The sequence below is a fragment of the Siphateles boraxobius genome, unplaced genomic scaffold (assembly GCF_051911475.1).
Source record: "Siphateles boraxobius isolate OS27281-9 unplaced genomic scaffold, OSU_SipBor_1 24, whole genome shotgun sequence".
NCBI classification, from domain to species: Eukaryota; Metazoa; Chordata; class Actinopteri; order Cypriniformes; family Leuciscidae; genus Siphateles; species Siphateles boraxobius.
Window position 1 is genome coordinate 13,110,993 of NW_027508855.1, and position 20,375 is coordinate 13,131,367.

At 35.7% G+C, this 20,375-nt stretch overlaps 1 protein-coding gene and 1 long non-coding RNA gene across 2 annotated transcripts in view; one reads left to right on the forward strand and one right to left on the reverse strand.

Annotated features, from left to right (window-relative positions):
- Positions 1 to 18,890, reverse strand: part of htr7c (5-hydroxytryptamine (serotonin) receptor 7c) — a 51,824-nt gene extending 32,934 nt beyond the window's left edge. The window contains exon 1 of the mRNA XM_077241526.1: positions 18,133 to 18,890. Coding sequence (XP_077097641.1) covers positions 18,133 to 18,593 — 461 coding nt within the window. The 5' untranslated portion in view covers positions 18,594 to 18,890. The remainder of the gene's footprint in view (positions 1 to 18,132) is intronic.
- On the forward strand, positions 12,430 to 16,940 carry LOC143749086 (uncharacterized). The gene is made up of 4 exons (XR_013206879.1): positions 12,430 to 12,831; positions 12,980 to 13,050; positions 14,471 to 14,666; positions 16,437 to 16,940. It is a non-coding gene; the product is annotated as an uncharacterized LOC143749086 (long non-coding RNA).
- Positions 18,891 to 20,375: the final 1,485 nt, after the last annotated feature.

Sequence of the window (20,375 nt, forward strand, 5' to 3'; positions counted from 1 at the left end):
TAAATGATGCTGGTTTTTAGTGCACAAAAAGCCTTAACTAACATTACAACTGGACCTCAGGGAACACAAAGAAAATGATAAAAAGTACATTTTAAGTCTTAAAACTAAATAGTTTGTTATTGTAACTGCTTAGTTTAAAGCACTTGATAGTGCCCTGTCATCTAGATAAAACTCACATGGTCAAAAAGAAGAACTGCTCTGGGAGCCACTTCTGAAAATACTGGCTTCCCATCAGAAAGCCTATCTTTGTTTATTTTCACTTTGTTGATGGCACGTGTCCCTGGATCCTAAAATACTAGTTTAAATAACCATACTGCAACTATCTAATACTGTTTTAGCATCACTTACCATGCCGTTTCCCATGGCACTACAAACTGATACACTATTAAAACTTTAATAAGTGCCTTTTAATGACATCCAGACCATTACCATTAAATAAATGATTAAATGTGGTTTACATGACAGATTATTGCAATTGATCATTCATTTCCAGAGGGAGAGGATACTTTATTTATTAGTAGCCTACTAATATCTGTGTGCGGATTACAATATATTGATCTGTTCTATTCTACAGAAGCTTAGCATTCTTTCCCCTGTTTCCGAGACAAGCTTATGCATAGCTTACCTATACTAAAATGCATGGTTGAGCTGTTCTACCTATAAAAGCAACTTGCATTTCGTAAAATATGCCATGCCTTTGTTTTGTCTCAAAATTCACACCAGTCATGTTTTATTTATTTTTTTATAAAGCCACGTTTTAAAAAGGTTCTTAAAGGGGAACCTATTATGCAAAATGTACTTTTAAATGGTGTTTGGACATACTGTAAATGTGTGTCTGTAGTGTGTGTACGCAACCACTTATCTTTTTATAATCCAGCTTTCTGTGCCAGTGCTTTGGATGTGTGCGCTCTGAAAACCATATATCAGAAGTTTAGACTGATATGGCTTTAAAATGCATGCAGATAATAAACTTTCATGCTGATGAAGAACTGCAATGTCACGTGAACGTGACCGCAATAGAGATGATAATTCAAACCAAGCAGATGTTTTGTTCGTTTTTGGCAGAGTATCCGAGGCACAAGCTGTAAAGAATCCGCGGTCTTCTGGAAAGTGGGTGGAGAGCAGCAGCTCATTTGCATTTAAAGATACATGCACTAAAACAGTATGTTTTTCCTTCTACTCAAAATTGCCATTTACAACATGGTATAATAAATGATATGTGGGGTATTTTGAGCTGAAACTTTGAGCTGAACAAACACATTCTGCGGACACCTGCATCTGGTAAAAAGGGGCATAATAGGTCCCCTTTAAATGTCCTAATCCTGGTTTAATATAGGCTAAATTCTGTCTGTGAAACCAGGCCATAGACTGTAAAGCCACAACAAATAAACCATGGCCTGGTTTCAGAGACGGGGCTTAGATTAAGCCAGGATTAGGCCTTCATTCAATTAGGACATTTAAGTACATTTTATGAATGTGCATTAGGGGAAAAAAACATTAGGCCTAACTGGTGTGAATCTTGTGGCAAAACAATGGCATTGACATATTTTATTATATTTCAGTGCAAGTTGCTTTCAGCTAAAACATCTTAAGCCCTGTCTGTGAAACCGGGGGTGTATGACTTACTGGACAAATACATATAAGGGATTTTTTTTAGAGATTAGGTTTTATCCATTAACTTTCATTTCCTGAGTGAAGCCACATTTTCTTTTACCCTCAGGTGCATTAGTAGCATATTTTATTCACCTTGGAAGGCCAATTCAATATCTAGTTGGTTTTTCTTGTCCCACTTCACTCAATAGCATAATAATTTTGTTTATTTGTTTTGTTCCTAACATAAAAAGTCAAAATTATGACATACTGAGTGAGTCATGTTGTGGTTTCTACTCAAGAACGACTAGCAAAGACCAACTAAAAGGCATAAGCTTAAATAAACAAGGAAATCAATGATAATTAAAGACAGGTATAACTAATGACGGTAACTATAACGACTAATACAGCAACAAGGAGAGACAGAAACCCAAAAAAAAAAAAAGAGAACCGATAATGCACTTCAAAATAAAACTCCATACAAAACAAAAGACACAGAACTGGGATCGCAACTTTACTTATAGTCAACAAAATGTGTTAAGGGGTCCATCAAAATAAAGTAAAGCAAAACAAATAATGATGAGCACAGAATGGATAAATTCAATGTTGTTGAACTGAATGTATAATGAAAGAGATCTGTATGGGAATGCTTCTCTACTGGGAAACCACTTAATGACTGGTAAAATGCAAATAAATAACTGCCTATTATACCTATTATTTATGGGGGGGGGGGTATAAGTCTGGCACTTTTCCAATCGGTGATTGGCCACTGCTGTCTGAATAATCACGGTGTTGCATTATTCCTTTACCAAACCTGTTTCAAATTATTACATAGAATCCAAACACGATAAGAAACGGTGGAGTCATCGTATCGGTTGTGTTAACAGTCAGTAACATAAACTTTACTTTATATGGAGAGGAAGAGTGTTGCAGTTTAAATCAATGTATGGTCTCCAAAGGTATAATTGGATTTAAATATATCTGTGGCCTTTCTTTGTTTCAGCCACTGCTGCCGCATTGGGAAGGAATTTTTATAGTAGTTCTTGTCTAAACCTTAGAAATGAGTTTGATGGTTGGAGTCAACCTGCAGTCCAATAAGAAGTCCTGTTTTTGGTGTTGGTGGGTGCAGAAGGTCTGCCTGCCTCGTAAGAGGTGTCTGGCAGTTGTCTTAGCATCTTATCTGAAGTTACTGACCATTTGTTTATGTTCATTCATCAAGGATCCAATTACAGTGTGGCACACCGGCAGTTAGAGAGGGGCCCCGCCATAATTATAATTATCATAATTATGAGACAACACATCATGATCTTGACTTTTTATTGTCATAATTATGACTTATGTCATAATTTCAACTTTTCCTCTCATTATTATGACTTAGTACATTATTTTCTTATGCGGCAGAAATGGGCTTCCAGTATATGACTTCTATGACTTTTCAAATGGTATGACAAGTAACAGGTAAGTTAATGATTATTTCATCCAAATAAAATTATGCATTATCAGATATGCATCATTTGCATGTGTAATAAGTTCCCTTTCAGTTCGGTCACATTCGGTCACGTTTGACTACGTCTCTGTTCCCTCCTTCAGGGAACGAGGGTTACATACGTAACCGAGACGTTTCTTCATAAAGCTAGTAATGGGACTGCTGCATGTTCCTGCTATTTCTTTTATCTAATGTTTACCTGGAAGATGATGAACGTTCAGATGTCCTTGTTATACAAGGCATAAAGCAATCTTCATAAGTCTAGCTGAACATGCTAGTGTCACAGACATGTCCATGTTTAATTTTTTTTATGAATTTTTTATGAAGCATGAACATCCGTTGCTAATGCATGTGAACAACAATGACCTTTCTAATGGTAAATGGTCATGGTGTCTTTCTGCATGACCGGAAAGGAATATTCCAGATTGTTTTTTGTCTTTTTTGGTAATGTCTATGATCAGCATCTGTGGAATATTTTTGTTTACCACAAACAATAATTCTGACTTGTCCCGCAATTAAAAATTAGCTTATATCATGGAGTTTGTCATTTTAAATTGTGGTGATGGAATAGCCTATATCTCAATATAGTTATTTTTGCTGGAATTGTTATTAATAATTATTCAAAAGCATGCATTACTGACGTGATTATTTAAAAGGTAGGGGCCTGATTAATATATTCGCTTTATTTAGGCTACTACTTTCAGTATTTACAGTATTAATAAAATAATCATGAGGTAGCCTAATGTCTATTTTGGAATCATCCAAGAAATTAAATATGGTGAAATAAATTTAAATAATTCAGTTTCATTGTTTGTTTCACTCCTATTGTCTGTTGGCACGGGTGACTCTTTCTTTAAGTTACATCAATATGCCAGTAGGTGGCATTTTTAATAAGTAACAACATAACGACCGCTAAATAAATTTATTCCATTTAGTATAAATGCATGTGGTATGAATGTAATGCGGGTGTACTAAATTCATCATGTTCTAACTGTCAGGTGATCTACCAGGGTCAGTTGTGTCGCGTCACTGCCATTCACAAATCCTCTTCCGTGGCTTAATGGGATAGTAAAGTGTCCAACGTCTGCACACTTCAGAATCTTGCTGGAAGAAGTAGGTCATCCAGGTACTTTTTGCCTACTCTTTTATGAGTACTGTGAATTTGGATATCTTGTCACATACTGTTATTCACCTAACTATATAGTAGAAAAAGTAGGATATTTCGGATTCAAATCATTCACTCAAACACTGATTCATTCAGGAACGAAACAAGTTATTTATTTTATTTATTATTCTATTTTATTTTTTTTTTGTTTTGTTTTTTGTGGCAGGCCTACCTACAGTACTGCAAAATCTCTACCAGCTTCATGGCGCCCAGACACTTTTATCTAATTTAATTCATTTTGGTCATTAGCCAAACGGAATTCGATCGACATACAGCTTCAAATGGTTCAAAAAGGCTTATTTTGCCATTTAATTTTCACAGAAAATAATTATCCTTATAAATTTGTGATGTCTGCAAAAAACAAATAGCAAGTAAAAGAAAGAAATGCATAATAATTATGAGATAAATTAGTAAGAGAAAATGCTACATGTATATAAACTACCAGTAGCCCATGCAATGCCGATATTAGCTATTGTATATTTAATTTTAAAACTTGATTTAGGCTTAGTATTTGATATAGTATATAAAATAGGCTATTATATTTTCCTCCATACTAGTCCACATGCGTCTTTAGGGATTGAACTTGCCGGCCTCGAAAAGTTATTAAAGACATCGTTAAAATAGTCCAAGTGACTACAGTGGCTCAATCTTAAGTTTATCAAACGACGAGAAAACTTTTTGTGCGAAAAACAAATCAAAAATAACTACTTTATTTCAACTATTCATTTCCTTCTCTCTGAGCCTCGAGTCAGGTTACTAGTTTAACAGTGTATGATCTGTTGTTGTACGTCACACGCATCACACACATGACCAGCGTCGGCCAATAGTGAGCCTACGTGTGACGTAGCTCTACGCAATTACACTAGTTTAACTGACTCGAGGCCCAAAGAGAAGGAAATAAATAATTGAAATAAAGTCGTTATTTATGTTTGTTTTTGCGCACAAAAGGTATTATCGTCACTTGATAAACTTAATATTGAGCCACTGTAGTCACTTGGACTATTTTAACGATGTCTTTAATAACTTTTCGAGGCCGGCAAGTTTCAATCCCTCAAAAAGCCTATGGACTAGTATGGAGGAGTGATCCAGCTCTCAGATTTCATCAAAACTATCTTAATTTGTGTTCCGAAGATGAACGAAGGTCTTACGGGGTTGGAACAACATGAGGGTGAGTAAATACTGACAGAATTTTCATTTTTGGGTGAACTATCCCTTTAATTACAATTAAAAACAAATACAATTGTCATAGTATTACAGAGATTGTATGGGGAAAAATTTTTTGAAAAAATGTTGCACAGTGCCGACATTATGCAACATGCTGTGTTTATGATTTCCTGTATTTGCACCCCTGATGTCTAGCCTTAAAACCACTTGACTTGCATCCTTAGCAACCCATCTGTGTAACTGCTATTTAAACATTATGTGTTCCTTATGAGTCATTTGACAGGAAAGTGTCAAGAATGTAAATAAATCTATAAACAAAATTTGCTAGTTTATATAATCAAAGCATCTACACAACACACATTTATGTGATCATGAACATCTACACATATCCTCATGAACACATGATCATGTCATTGCTCTTTTGCAGTGATGGCAAGGAAGAAACAAAGAACCTTTCAAAGAATAATTTTTTTTTTTTTTTAATTCTTATAGTGTGAAGAACATTTTAATGTCTAAAGAACCTTTTTCACTATAACCTTTTGTGCAATGGAAATGCTCCATGGATGTTAAAGGTTCTTCATGGAACCACAGATGTCAATAAAGAACCTTTATTAATAAGAGTGTACTATCGATTATAGGTTTGCCTGGGGATTTAACATGTTTCACACATACACAGGCATCCATGCATTCCATAAAGTGCCCTTTACATGTCACCATACTGTAGCACTGCCCAATTATAATTGCAGCATTTATTCTGGTGTCATATTTTATCTTGAAACTTGGCATCTTCTCTATATATTGTATATTTACTACCATTCAAAGGTTTGGGTCAGTATGACTTTATTTATTTATTTTTTTATTCAGCAACGATGCCTCAAGTTGATGTGACAGTAAAGACTTTTACTTTGTATTTCAAAGAAATGCTATTCTTTTGAACTTTTTATTAATCAAACTATCCTAAAAAAATATTATCACAGTATAGCCACAAAAAATACATATCAGTATATCTGCCAAATCAGCATATTATAATGATTTCTGAAGGGTCATGTGACACTGAATATGGAGTAATAATTCTGAAAATTCAGCTTTGCCATAACAGGAACAAATTACATTAAAATATATATTAAAAAAAACAATTTAAAATATTTCATTATATTATAGTTTTTACAGTATTTTTATCAAATAAATGCAGCCTTGGTGAGCATAAAATACTTCTTTCAAAAACATTTTAAAACATTTGCCGACCTTAAAGGGCCCTATTATGCCCATTTTCACAAGATGTAAAATAAGTCTCTGATATCCCCAGAGTGTGTATGTAAAGTTTTAGCTCAAAATACCCAACAGATAATTTTTTACAGCATGTTTAAATTGTCGCTTTTTGTGTCTCAGAAAAACGCACTGTTTTAGTGTGTTTCCATTTAAGTGCAAATGAGCAGCTGCTGCCGGCCCAGAGGGCGGAGCCTCACGAGCTCGCGCTCACTCAGGACAATCTCATCTCACGGAATGATAATATCAGAACATAAACTCTCAGTCGCCGTGTTCATTTCGACCCGGAGTCGGACAATGATGCCCATAGAGCCAGATAATATATGCTGTATGGATATAGAACAGGTATAGTCTAGTTTAATTACGGTTTTATAACTTATTTTTCCATCTTGCTTTTATCCACGTTGTGTTGTAACTTAGCGGACCGAGTCCGAATGTTGTAAAAATATACTGATGAGTTCAATGAAGTTTATTGTACATCACACAAAAAGATGAAGCATCAATTTCAATTCAGAAAATCACTGTAAGAGCTGAATAACTTAAACACTGTATAAGAAGTCCATATTAAAGTCTTATCCATAAACTCTCTCCCTGTCCCTTTCATTATTTATCATCAACATAATGTTACACAGCGAAGTACAAAAACACTCGTTACAACTAACAGTAAACAAATATTATACACACCTTTTCAGGGGGTGCTTAAACTGGTAAACTCAACTGTAACTGTTATATCCGTAAAACAACTCCTATGAACTGTAATAAAGTGCGCGCTCTCACTTTCATTACTGCCATGATCAATAACGTTGGGTCTATCGCTCCAGTAAATAATTAGAGCTATGAGAATTAATACATCCAGCTACACAACATTCTCGTCGGTGCAGCAAAGGCGGATGTGTACAACTCTCAACTCGCTGTGCTGTGACCTCGATCAGGTTCTATGTTAGTACGGCAGTGTCTGTCAACACTCGTGGGCGGGGCCTGTGGCTTTAGTGATGTCACTAAAGCCGCATTCTGAAAACAGGTCGTTGGGAGACACTGCTTATGATTTATGGGGATTTAAAAAAAAGGAGTGGGTGGATTTTTATCACTGCTGGGTGGTTGTGTACACACACTGCCATCACACATTTATGTCCAAACACCATGTAAAAGTGAATTTTGCATAATAGGTCCCCTTTAAACTTTTAATGGTAATGTAAATACTGTGATAATACCATGGTTTATAAGGGATAATGTACATCCAGCCAGTTAGAGTTACCAGGACCTCATTTTGCATCAGCCTGATGGTGTTTATTCTGAGATAACAACTGGCTGGATGTACAGTATCCCGCTTATTACACGGCTAGTTTCCACATAACTAAATAATTAGACACGGAATATTTATCTGAGTGGAAATATTTTATTAGGCCTTTAAATGAAAAGCTTCCCCTGAGAGAGCATGTTGTCATACCTGTTTGTCGTACCTGTTTGTTATCTTATAATCCATTACAGCGTACAAAACAATCGTCGCAAAATGTCAGCAGCTGCGTTTGTATGAAACAAGAGAGAGCAAGTCCACGATTCTGGATGACACAATAAAATAACTGTATACAAAATATTGATTTTAATATTTTATTAGCTCGCCAAACTTCCACGGAGAAAAAAACATTCTTTGCAAGCGTATAGCGCTGCTGACTTCAGTAACCCCGATGAGCCTGTGTTATGTGTTTTTAGCGGTTGTTATCGGGGAATAACATACTGCTGGATGGTGCGATTGACCAATCAGAATCAAGTATTACACAGAGCTGTGTAATAATGTATCTATATATCATGGTATTAAATGATTATTTAATGATCATCGATGATTATTGAATGATCATATTTATTTACCACAGAAATTACACTGTATTCCAAGACACTTTAATTTTACCATGGTATTGCCAAGGTATACTATTTCAAATGTCTAAAACACCATGATTCTTTTTGCTATTAATTTATAGTCACATCACTATATGATATATGAACACTGTAAAAACTAATTGCTGCCTTAAATTTTTAAGTACAATTAACATGGATATTTAAGTCATTTCAACTTAAATTACAGTAAACTGATTAAAAATAAATGAATCTTGTATAACTAATAAAAAAAGCTGAAAATTGCCTAACTTATTTTGATGAGTTAAAGCAATGTAAAAACATGCTGTCATGACTTATTGATCCTATAATTTTTTGTAATAAATAGACCACTTAGAATTAAAAAAAGTATTCTTTTCTATTCCAGCTCTATCCATCTCTCAACCTGAAAAACATTTGGACAGTTTTGAAACACCTGACAAACTTGCTTTTGAAATTATAATAAGTACAAACATTCTCAAGAGAGAACAAATTCTTATTTGACAGTATATATGTCAGCAAACGCTCACATGGATGCCACATGGTAAGGCTGCTTCATTTCATTCACACCTGATGCTAAATAACACAGATGCCACTAATCATCTGCCCTTCTTCCATATCAGCAGACACATTAATTCAAACAAGGAACATGGTACCGCATTCAGTTGCAGAAACAATTTCTATTCATCTTCTTAAAATGATGCCATTTTATATTTGACACTTGTTAATGATGATCTGCAATATTCAGTGCGCATCCATTCCAACGGTTTTTATATTTAATTCATGATTATTTGTGCGCATTTTCTCATATTTTAGTCATTTATTCTGGGCATTTGCACATCAAATTGGAGGCATAATATCAAGAATCAGTCCACATAAATTTGTGTGACCTTCCCAGCTGAACAAAAAACAGCACAGATGAAAAATATATAATCTGTTATGAGAAGGCTAAACCTATTGTTGTGGAGATTCATGAAGTACGAGTGGCATAAATAAAAACAACTCTACCTTCCTATCAAATATTCTAGTTATTAAAATGTAAATTTTTTGGGACAGTTACAAATCACTCAGTAACTGAAGCATATATATATATATATAAATCAAAAGCTTGTTCATTCTTTTAGATCAACCACAAAAATTTTGTGAAAAAAGGGTATATACAAAGTTCTGTCATGATAATCTAAAGCGCACAGGTTGATATCTCCTCAACTCAATGTCCTTGCAATCACATCTTTCTTTATAGGGCACATCTGATAGGTTCCTGCTGTATCAGTAGCCAATGAGCTCACTGCTCAACCTTCAAATACCTGGTCCGCTTTTTCAGTTAGCAGTGCAGCATGCTTTCAGAAACCCTCCACCTTCCCCAGCTCCACCTGCATAGATCTGCTACGGGTAATTCATGTACGCTATTTTGTAAAGCAGCAGCATGTCTTATTAGGTCACAGCAGCGTGTCATGAGTATTGGCAGTAGCAAGTCCCGTTCTTGCTCTGCTCTAGCAGATATATTCCACCAAGACCAAACATCCAATATTCTCATATCCATTGCCATGCGAAACACTCAGAGAGTTGTCATGACAAAATTTACTTTGCTTGACATTTACAAAAAAAAAAACATATTTACAAATATACTGTTCTCAAAGTTGATAAAAAAAAATTACACGTTACACCCCAAACGTTTTATCTAGGGTTTTTTTTTTAACACAACTGCTTCAAAATGTGCAATTTCAATATGGGTTTGTGTAATTTACTTTATTTTAGGCAGGGGGTCCAATGGACAACCAATTATTCTCACAGAATCAATTATGTAATAGCATTTTAAAAAATCTGGATAAGAACGCAAATTATATCTCTCTCCAAGGAAGTACATTCATCCTTATTAAAGCAACTATGTAATTTCAGTGTCATGGGGGAAAGTGAAAATGATTAAATGCATAGATTAAATAAACAATGGAGAAAAACGACTCTAGAGTGAATCATGGGGTCCTTAGTGGAAAATCACTGGACTTTTCCAAGTAAAAATTGATTAGATAGAATCTATGTCTCATTCTCACCTAATTTAGAACCTGTTGAATGAAAAGAGACACAGACCTTCTTTATAAATCAGAACTGTTTTGGTAAATTAACTTTTTTGCAGAATACTTTTTCTGTATGTTGACAGACAACACTTTCAGCTGTTTTCTGAGCAAAATGTTTACCCTTAATTTATGAGCATGTGACAACTGAATTGAAAAGCAGAACTCCTTGTATTTGGCCGTTCTAACAATTAATGAGCCTGAATATTCATTATAATGTTGTAAAATTCTCTCAAATGAAATTCAGGGCTTCTGCAATGGACATGGCTATTGGTTGTTTTTTTCAAAGTGACTGTCTGACTGATGACTTAAGTCTCAGACAAGCACAAATAATGGCTTTTGTGATGGTTTACGCCTCATATACCATGTGAGAGATCACAGTTTATTGATCCGCGTCAATTCATTTTAATCGAGATAAGATGGTGGGCCGATGTGTGAAAACTGTAAGCCTTCAGAATGATTTCATTCGAAAAAATGAATCTAATCAAAATGCAGTTACTGAACTTTTAATGGAGTTTAGATGGAGCATGACTTGATGACACTCTCCTGTCAGTAAGTCTACAAAAAAATGCAAAGACCTATTTTTAAGAAGTTAATTTATGTAAAAATCCTGAAAATGGTAATGCAGCTCTTGTGAAGAATTTAACATCTATAGACATGTGAACATTACCTATGATTTAATGGATGGATGGATGGATGGATGGATGGATGGATGGATGGATGGATGGATGGATAGATAGATAAAAATCATGTGAGCCACAGAAGGTTAAATTTCATCTGCCGAATGGCTTTATGAGGATCTAGTGACTTTTGAAAGCAACCCTTAGATATTTTGGTGTTTGTTAACTTGGACTGTAAAGGCAAATGATGCCACCTACAACTAACAACTAAATAATATATATACCTCATGCTCCTGGTTCATTATTGATTCATCCTGAGTGACCCATCTAGTAACTTTTACAACACATAGCTTGATATACATATTATATATTATATATAGTCAAATGGCACCAGCTAATCTAGCAAAACATTTGCATACAAAAACATGTTCGTTATCTATTGTCAATAGCGTTGAGATGTATGAAGCAAAGTTCACATAAAAGTAATTTTCAAACCAAGCAGCTTTATGTTGGTCAGTACGGCAAGGTCTCATGAAGACAAGCGAAATCTTTTTCGCACACACACGAAGCTCCCAATCGTGCAGATTCCTGTTGGAATGACAGGTCACTGTCATTCCAACATTGTAATGTGTGTACATATGTGTCAACAGAGGAATCAAAATTTATTTCTGTGGTAACTGACAGGTCCTGAAATGGACATGAAAGGACATGACATGACAGGACATGAAATGGAAGCGATAGTCTTTTATTCCCTATTGTGACGTATATCAGAGAGGAACGGCTTCTCCAACAAGAACAAATGTAGGACAGGACTTCAAACACATCCTCAGAGAAGACAAGAGATGCCGTTGCAAGTGGGAAGGGAAGTTGTTTTGATTTAAGATTACAAGGGCACATGAATTTAAAAAAATAATTATGTCCATGGATAAGTCATTTATAGTAAACACTGCAATATCCCATTAAAAAACATGAATTGTCCATACATTTGGATTTCATGGTGAGTTTAAATGCATAGTCCACCCAAAAATGAACGTTCTGTCATTAATTTCTATAACTAGACATTTCTTTCATAACTATATTTTCTCTGCGAATCACAAAATGATACATTTCCACACTCCTCTTTTCCATACAAAGAAAAATGTTGACCAGGGAAAGTAAAAAAAAGGAAAGAAAAAGCCTCCAACATGCAACATATTGCTTTTTGCTATTTTTGAAGCTTGAAAAGCGCCTGGTTACCTTTCGCTTCCATTGAAAGGAAAAGATTAAAAATTCTGCTGAATGTTTTTGTGTCCCACAGCAAAAATAAAATCGCATGGGTCTGGAAGATATAACAAAATGAAGGTAAGTACAAGATGATATTTCTATAAGAAAACTCCCTTTATTTTCTCTGTGGTGCTTATTCCCTAAACATCTACATCTGAAACCTCCTGTAAGTAACTGTATAAATTTTCAGCCTCCCTCCTGTGCCACAACTGTGTCAACCTCCCTTGTGCTTTTCTCACACTCTGCTAGCACACGCGGTTCCACCCCGTACAGCTTGCTTTCGTTTCCCCGTCCACCCTGAGGAATAAAGCATATTAACACTCCTCATCATTCCTGGTTAGTGCATCTCATTCAAAATGATACTCAAGTGTGTTTGCTTGAGCATGTGTACTGCATGACTCCTGGCAGCACGTTAGAAATGCGCAATACTCTTAAGTGATTGTATAAAAATAGACAGTTTTTCCTCTCCTTTCCCCTCCTGGAGAAATCCACAACGGTCGAAAACACATCGGAAGACACTGAGAGGTGTGACTCAACATGTCAGACGCATCTCAGGTGAGTTTTACCTCAGAGCGACGTCTCTCCGGGCCTCATATTGCGCGACGGTGCTGGTCAGGAGAGCAGAAACAGTGTCGTATGCTACCAAGACTCAGGGAGGGTAGTCACAAGAACACTACAGACCTGAGGCTAGTTCCTGGGCCACTGGGAAAACCTGCTTTTTGAACCTGAACTGCATCTGTGTCCATTTCTAAATTCTAGAAGACAGCCAGACCGTGTTTGTCTTATTTGCAATTTTAATGCGAATCTGTCCCTTCCCATCTCCATGCGCATTCCCGTCCAGCATATATGAGGTTATTTTTTCTTGCACAAAGGACAGAGTTAATGCTGTTAAGAGGATAGACTTCCTCCACTTACCCTGACGTTTAAATGTTAATGTCACTCTCGTGAATAATTGATGTCACAATTTATTAATCTCAATAGGAAAACCAGACTTAAAGTTACCAAGAAAATAAAAAAGATACTAAGGGAAGTTTTAACGTAAAATGGGTTTATACAATGAGTCCGTGTTAAGGCTGCAGTAACTAACGTCCTACAATCACAAGAGGATTAAATTCAGTTTGGTGTTATTTGTAAAGTGCTTTTTTTTTTCACAAAACAAAAAATAGTTCCAAATAATATATATGTAGTCACATTAGCGAAACTTCAGAAAAGTTTCACTGGCAAACTAGGTCCATTATCCATTGTCAATGGTGCAAGGCACTGCAAGCAGCTTTTTATTGGTAAACGAGTAGAATTCGCATGTGAACATTTCCACAAACGTAAAATCGATGTTCAATCCGAATAACGGGCCTTTCACATGAAATTCCTGATTGCATGGATTCGAATCACAGAATTTCACCATACAAAGTAAAGCAACACGAGTCACTAACCTCGGGCCCTATAATAGACCCGGCGCAATGCAGCGCTATTCAGCCCAACGCACTTATCATTTTCACGTCTTGTGCCTCGTAGTTTAAATAGCAAATGCATTTGTGCGCCCAAGGGTGTGCTGGTCTGAAAACGAGGTATGTTCAGGCGCATTGTTGGCACGTTACTATTTTGAGGCAACTGAAATATTTTTTGTTTTTTTGTTATTTAAATCTGTCTTTAACATTCTTCAAATATGCTAATCTTTTACATCGTAATCCTTTTATTTTTATTATTTGTCATGTTTGTGTGCTGCTGCGCGTCCCTGTGTGTGTAATAAGCAGAGTGTGCTCATGTTGTGAACCCGCCTATAGGCCTATACATTAGTAATGCGCTCTTTAAAAGGATTTTTTTAGCAATATTTTAAATACTTTGAGTGACCAGATATGCTTAAATAGTTTGATTTGATTTCATGTCGATTTTAAAATCAGACATAATCCCTTGTGATCTTATCAGTCTGAAATCTCAATTGTTTTTTTTTCTACTGCTTTTCCCTTTGTGTTGAAAGGTCTTTCCTCATTGGTGAATGGCTTCAATCTCTAGAGCCTGTTGGTCTGTGACTGATTGTCCAGTAGATGGAAAGAATTGTTTCTTCTGTGAAGAGCCTTCTTGTTGGAAACACCTCAAGACTTTGACAACATCTAGTAAATGGTCCTTTAAGAAGACATCGCTTTCAAGATGAATGAGGATAAGGCACTAGCAAGGTAGTTTCACTTCCATTATTGAAATGATCTATGTAAACTGAATCAAAGGTCAAAGCATTTGTCAAGTGTTCTTGAATGCTGAGTTATGACAGTGAGTTTAAAGGCACTTCAGTTCCTGTTTAGGTGCTGTCCTGACTGGTGGCTTCTCTGTAAAATTCATTTAAGAGCATAAACTTTGGGGAAATCAGATTTAAAAGGGCCAAGGTGGCATTTTTATTACATTTTTTATGCAACATAAGTTATATTAATGCTTTTCAAGTCAGCATTAAATCAAAATTGACTTGCTTCCCAGCTAACAAAAAATATATATTTTGCTAGCATTGCCATTAGGCTCCGAATGAACATGAACATTCAAAAAGTCCAGTTTTTAAAATGTTTTTTTATTATTATTATTATTATTATTGGTTATGCAAACATTAAGGGAACCTTCCATTTTATCATTTTGAAACATTATGGGATCATTACTTTTGTATGTTCTCTGAAGTAATAACAACATTTAAAAGACGTTTTAGAAAAATGTTATTTAACTAAACCTTGCCAGAACGTTAGCCAAATTTCTGAGAACGTTCCCTGTAGCTAGGTTGGAACTGAAATTATTGAGCTATTACAGTAAAGTCACTAAATATTTTTTTTTTTTAAACACTGCACCTGTCTTCTATTAGTCGGACAAACAGATATTCCTTACTCTCACTGTCACATCATGGGAAAACAAATAGATATGAAGGTACATTTATGCTAAGAAATATAGTCATATACAATGTCATTCAAGGGGCCGGTATTATCCAGGTACATTTTGTGATTAAATACTGGATCATTTTTAAATGAATAGCCAATCAGACTGTGCAGGATGGGTAATCTCATCACCAATGGCTGCTGCTACACAATTTTAATTTAATAAAACCTGATCAGAGCAACCTGATGGATCACACTTTAGTCTCAATAACAAAAAAACACTTCCTGTCTATGTTCCTGGTCCTCACAGAAAAATGGCAATACTCAAATATGCAATCACTGCAGATTAGATTTTTTCAAACAGAAACGTCATAAGAGACTAGGTTTGTTTATAATCCTTCAAAACCTTCAAGTGCTTGTTGAAAGAATATGATCCTCTGGTATGTTACTTGTATAGATTAAAGTGTCTACTAAGCGATAGCAGACGTAATGTGCTGGAAAAAAAGAAGAAAAAAAGGATGTGTGCGTCACAATAAAGAGAGAGGGGAGTGTTTCCAAACACATTTTTGTCCGCCTTTTTTGTGCTATGCATCTCAAACTCGGATACTATATAAAATGCCCATACTTTTGATACATTTCTGATCAAATTTAAATAATATATTAATAAACATGCATTTATTGTCTAATCAAATTTCACCACTGTAGCAACTGAGGATGGTTAAACTATCACAATAGATAGTCATATCTTTAAATAAGACAGCTTTCCAATGATAATTTATAGATTTTTGAATGCAGTTGTTTAAATAAACAACCTGAGCTTCCAGACCAAAAGCAGCAAACTTCAAAACCCCAAGGTACTGGCTGACGTGCTATATTCCTTCCCCATTGACTTTACTGTCATAGAAAAACAGTCGATGTGTTCAGCTGGAAAGCAACACCTTTTAAAATAAATATTAACGGCCACTCTGACACATAGATCAATGACTAACTGAATTAACTGTTCAATCAGATAACAGTTTACTACAGCCATATCTGAAAGTGAAAACTGCTAAATGAATACACCACTCCCCCCCCCCCCCCCCCCCCCCCCCCCCCCAGCATAACCCATTCTCTTAGTGAGCTTCACTACAGAAATAGATTCTTGGACTTCAGGACCCCAAAGGACACTGGTTCCTCGAATGTGTCAAACGAAATCAGGATCTTTCAGCGACCCCCTCATGATGTCACATAGGAGACTGGCTTCAGGTGTATTGAACCTATTCTCAGTCTGGAGGAATGATGTCCGACATGGACACAGAGTTGTCAGTATTAATTTCTGCTGTACAGTGGACACGTCCGGAGAGTTGCCTTGACATTCAAGTGAAGAAAGTTGCCATTGCGGTTTAGTACTGACAGATGCTTATTTATCTGAGGAGTACTATTAAATGAGCAACATCGTGGACCATTTATGATTAAATGGGTAGCTGACATAACATGAGTGCAGTGACACTGACATCAGTGCCCTGCAGCATTTTACAATATTAGTATAAAAATTATAAATGCCATATGGGAATAAACATTTACAGACAATACACTCTTAAAAATAAAGGTTCCAATAGGGTTTTTTTGCAGTGATGCCATTAATAAGAATCTTTATTTTTTAAGATTGAATGGAATATTTTTACTTTAACAAATTCATTTGTAACGTGCTAAAAGCTAAATGGTGTATAAAATGGTGGAAATTCTAAAAGAAATGACCAGTTACAGCATCTTAACTTATTGGCCTACTTTCTTTTATGAATTTATGATTTAAGGACATTGTGAATTTAGGAAAAAGTGTCCCAATCAACCTGAATTCACCCCTATACAGTGGGCTCCAAAAGTCTGAGACCACATTGAAGTCTCTGGCTTCCAATGAATCACAAGATGCTCTTTGAAACATTCTCAAATCACGCTGGTATAACATGTTAACCAGCATAATTTGAGAATGTCAGGTTTTACACAAACTTGTGGAGTTCATGCAGCATGATTAATATATATTTAATAAAAATAAAATAAAACAGAAATTCACCAGTGATCTTTTGTATACTGTACATCTGTACAAGCTTTGTATATATATATATATATATATATATAGTACCGGTCAAAGGTTTAATGTTTTTTAAAGAAGTCTCTTATGCTCATCAAGCCTGCATTTATTTGATAAAAAAATACAGAAAAAACTGTAATATTGTGAAATAATAATAATATTACAAATTAAAATAGTGGTCTTCTATTGTTATATTAAAATATAATTTATTTCTGTGATGCAAAGCTGAATTTTTCATCAGCCATTACACCAGTCTTCAGTGTTACATGATACTTCAGAAATCATATGCTGATTTGATATATTAAAATAGAAACATAATTTGAAATTGTAATAATATTTCACAGTACTCTTTTTCCTATATTTTTGACCAAATAAATGCAGGTTTGATGAACCAAAGAGACTTATTTCAAAAGCATTAAAAATAGTCATGTTTCCAAATTTTTCACCAGTACTGTACACACACACACACACACACACACACACACACACACACACACACACAGTTATTCTGTTGCTTAAGGAAAAAAACATTTTGCATAAACTCCTCGTGGTTATAAAACTAATGCTAAATAACCAAAAGGGTTGAAGGTTCAAACCCCAAAATGGGTTGCTTCATACATCACCACTGTGTTCAAAGCACTTTCTCCAAGTGGATTGTCCCTGTAAAAAAAATGTCACTTTGAATTAAAGCGTCCCCTAAATGGCTTAAGAACTCAACGTACTCACCTGTCCACACTGATCACGCACAGCGTCATGATGGATGCAGTGCAGCACATCACATCCATAGCAATAAAGATGTTACAGAAGACCTCTCCAAAAAGCCACTTTCCTCCCGTGAGGTCCGTCACGATCACGAATGGCATCACCACAATAGCCACGGAGAGATCCGCCACGGCCAGAGATACCAGCAGATAGTTGGACGGCTGTCTGAGCTTTTTAACGACGCACACCGCGATCACCACCAACATATTTCCAATCACCGTCACGGTGGTGATGATGGACAGCATCATTCCGATAACAATCTTCTCCGCTGAGGTGAAATCGAGCAGTTGTTCCCCGCAGGAATTGTTCCACATGGCCATTGAGATGTTGTAGAATAAGTGTGAGGAACCATTGAGAACTTCCGACGCGACCTCAGGGTGAGTGAACGAGAAGAAATCTAGTGCGCCCGATGAGTTGAACATCATCCCTGCGCTTGATGATGAAGAGTTCGCCGAGAGTGCGCTCCGTCCGCCAAACGCATGCTGAAGCGAGCGCAGATCTGGGGTGTATTCCAGCTTCCCAAAAGAAAAAGAAAAACAAGACAAGTCGTACGGGTATAGGAAAGGAAAACTTAAATAAACGGAAACAATCGCTTTGGTTTGGCTGATAATAATGTGCGCGTGGAGACTACAGTCCTTGACTTGATGGAAGTGACAGTTCGGTTCTTCATAGGAAGTGTGTGTGAATTGCGCACTCTAGTAGGTTAAACGCGTAACTTTCTCATCAGAGGGAAGCGGAAGGTCTCAGCTCCACCTACACGAAGATGTCTTTTTTTCCCTTTCTTGCTTCTAGGTTGAAAGTAGCTAAAAAAAACAATGTTTTTAAATGTTTGCTCTCTAGTCATGATCTGCATCTCTCTCACGTCAGTTCTACGGCGTTTCACAGTTCTGTTTTATCTCCTGATTTGTAACGTTAGCCTTGCTGCACTAAAGGATAACATCTTATACTATTGCGTTATGCTGTTTTGTTGTTGTTTTTTTGTTTGTTTGTTTGTTTGTTTTGTTGTTGTTGTTGTTGTTGTTGTTGTTGTTTGGGGGGGTATTTTATTTTTGCACATTAGATTAAATATAGACTGGAAACGGGAGAATAAATAATAAAATGACTTATCTGACATATATGCCTATAAAATACAGTGTAACACACCTGCCTCTCTGACAGACCAGTTTGTTTACAGCGACAATCATTTTCAATAATAGATAAACTGGTAACTGCCATGAGCGACTGCCATCCTTTGCAATGTGGGCGTGTCCGCTAAATATAGCCTATTAATTTTATGCAAATATACAACCTCAAATACGAATACAGCAACAGCTGGAAAGTGCAGACAGTGGAGCTTGATTAATTTGTTAAAACTTACAATAATTATATATGATTATGAATTTGAATAATAATAATAGGCCTATGAATAATATTAATAACAGGAAAACTTTAAACCAATTTGAAAACTTAACCAGAATTTCTTTCTGCCTGTCAATGTTTCCTGTGTTTTGGTGACTGAAGGGGTGAATTTTTTAAAAAGCTTTTTATTTTTACAATTGGTAGTAGCCTATATGTAGGCTAAATTAACAGTATAGGCTACTCGTTCTTCATGTTACCTGCACCCAGATCTCCTGGTTTATTTGTCAGTTGGTTTGAGCCCAGTGCATTATGGGGGGTTTCCATATTATGTTTCCCCTACGTCATAGCAATTTTCTCTGTTTTCTCTCTCTGTTTTTTCTCTATCGAGAAACCCTGCAAGGGGCAATTCATGACCACTGAAAAAGCCCCTTAAATCCAGGTTGCTTCAGGGGATATTGTCCATGATATAAGTGTACTGAAAGTCACTTTGGATAAACCGCCAGAAAAAAAATGTTTATCATTTCAGACTTTTCAGAACACCACACAGAGCTCCGAGGGCGCAACTGCCCAGTGTTAGAGGGGTATGCAGCAACAATTTTGGCGCCCCCCAATACACACACATATATATAGCCTATATATATATATATATATATATATATATATATATATATATATATATATATATATATATATATTAACAATGTTAACAAATTATAAAAAGTTACAGAATAAACAGTTACAAACATACACATATACATACACACACACATAATATATATATATATATATATATATATATATATATATATATATATATATATAAAAAATAATAATATTCATATTGTGTGTAGCTGTCATTTGTATCAAAA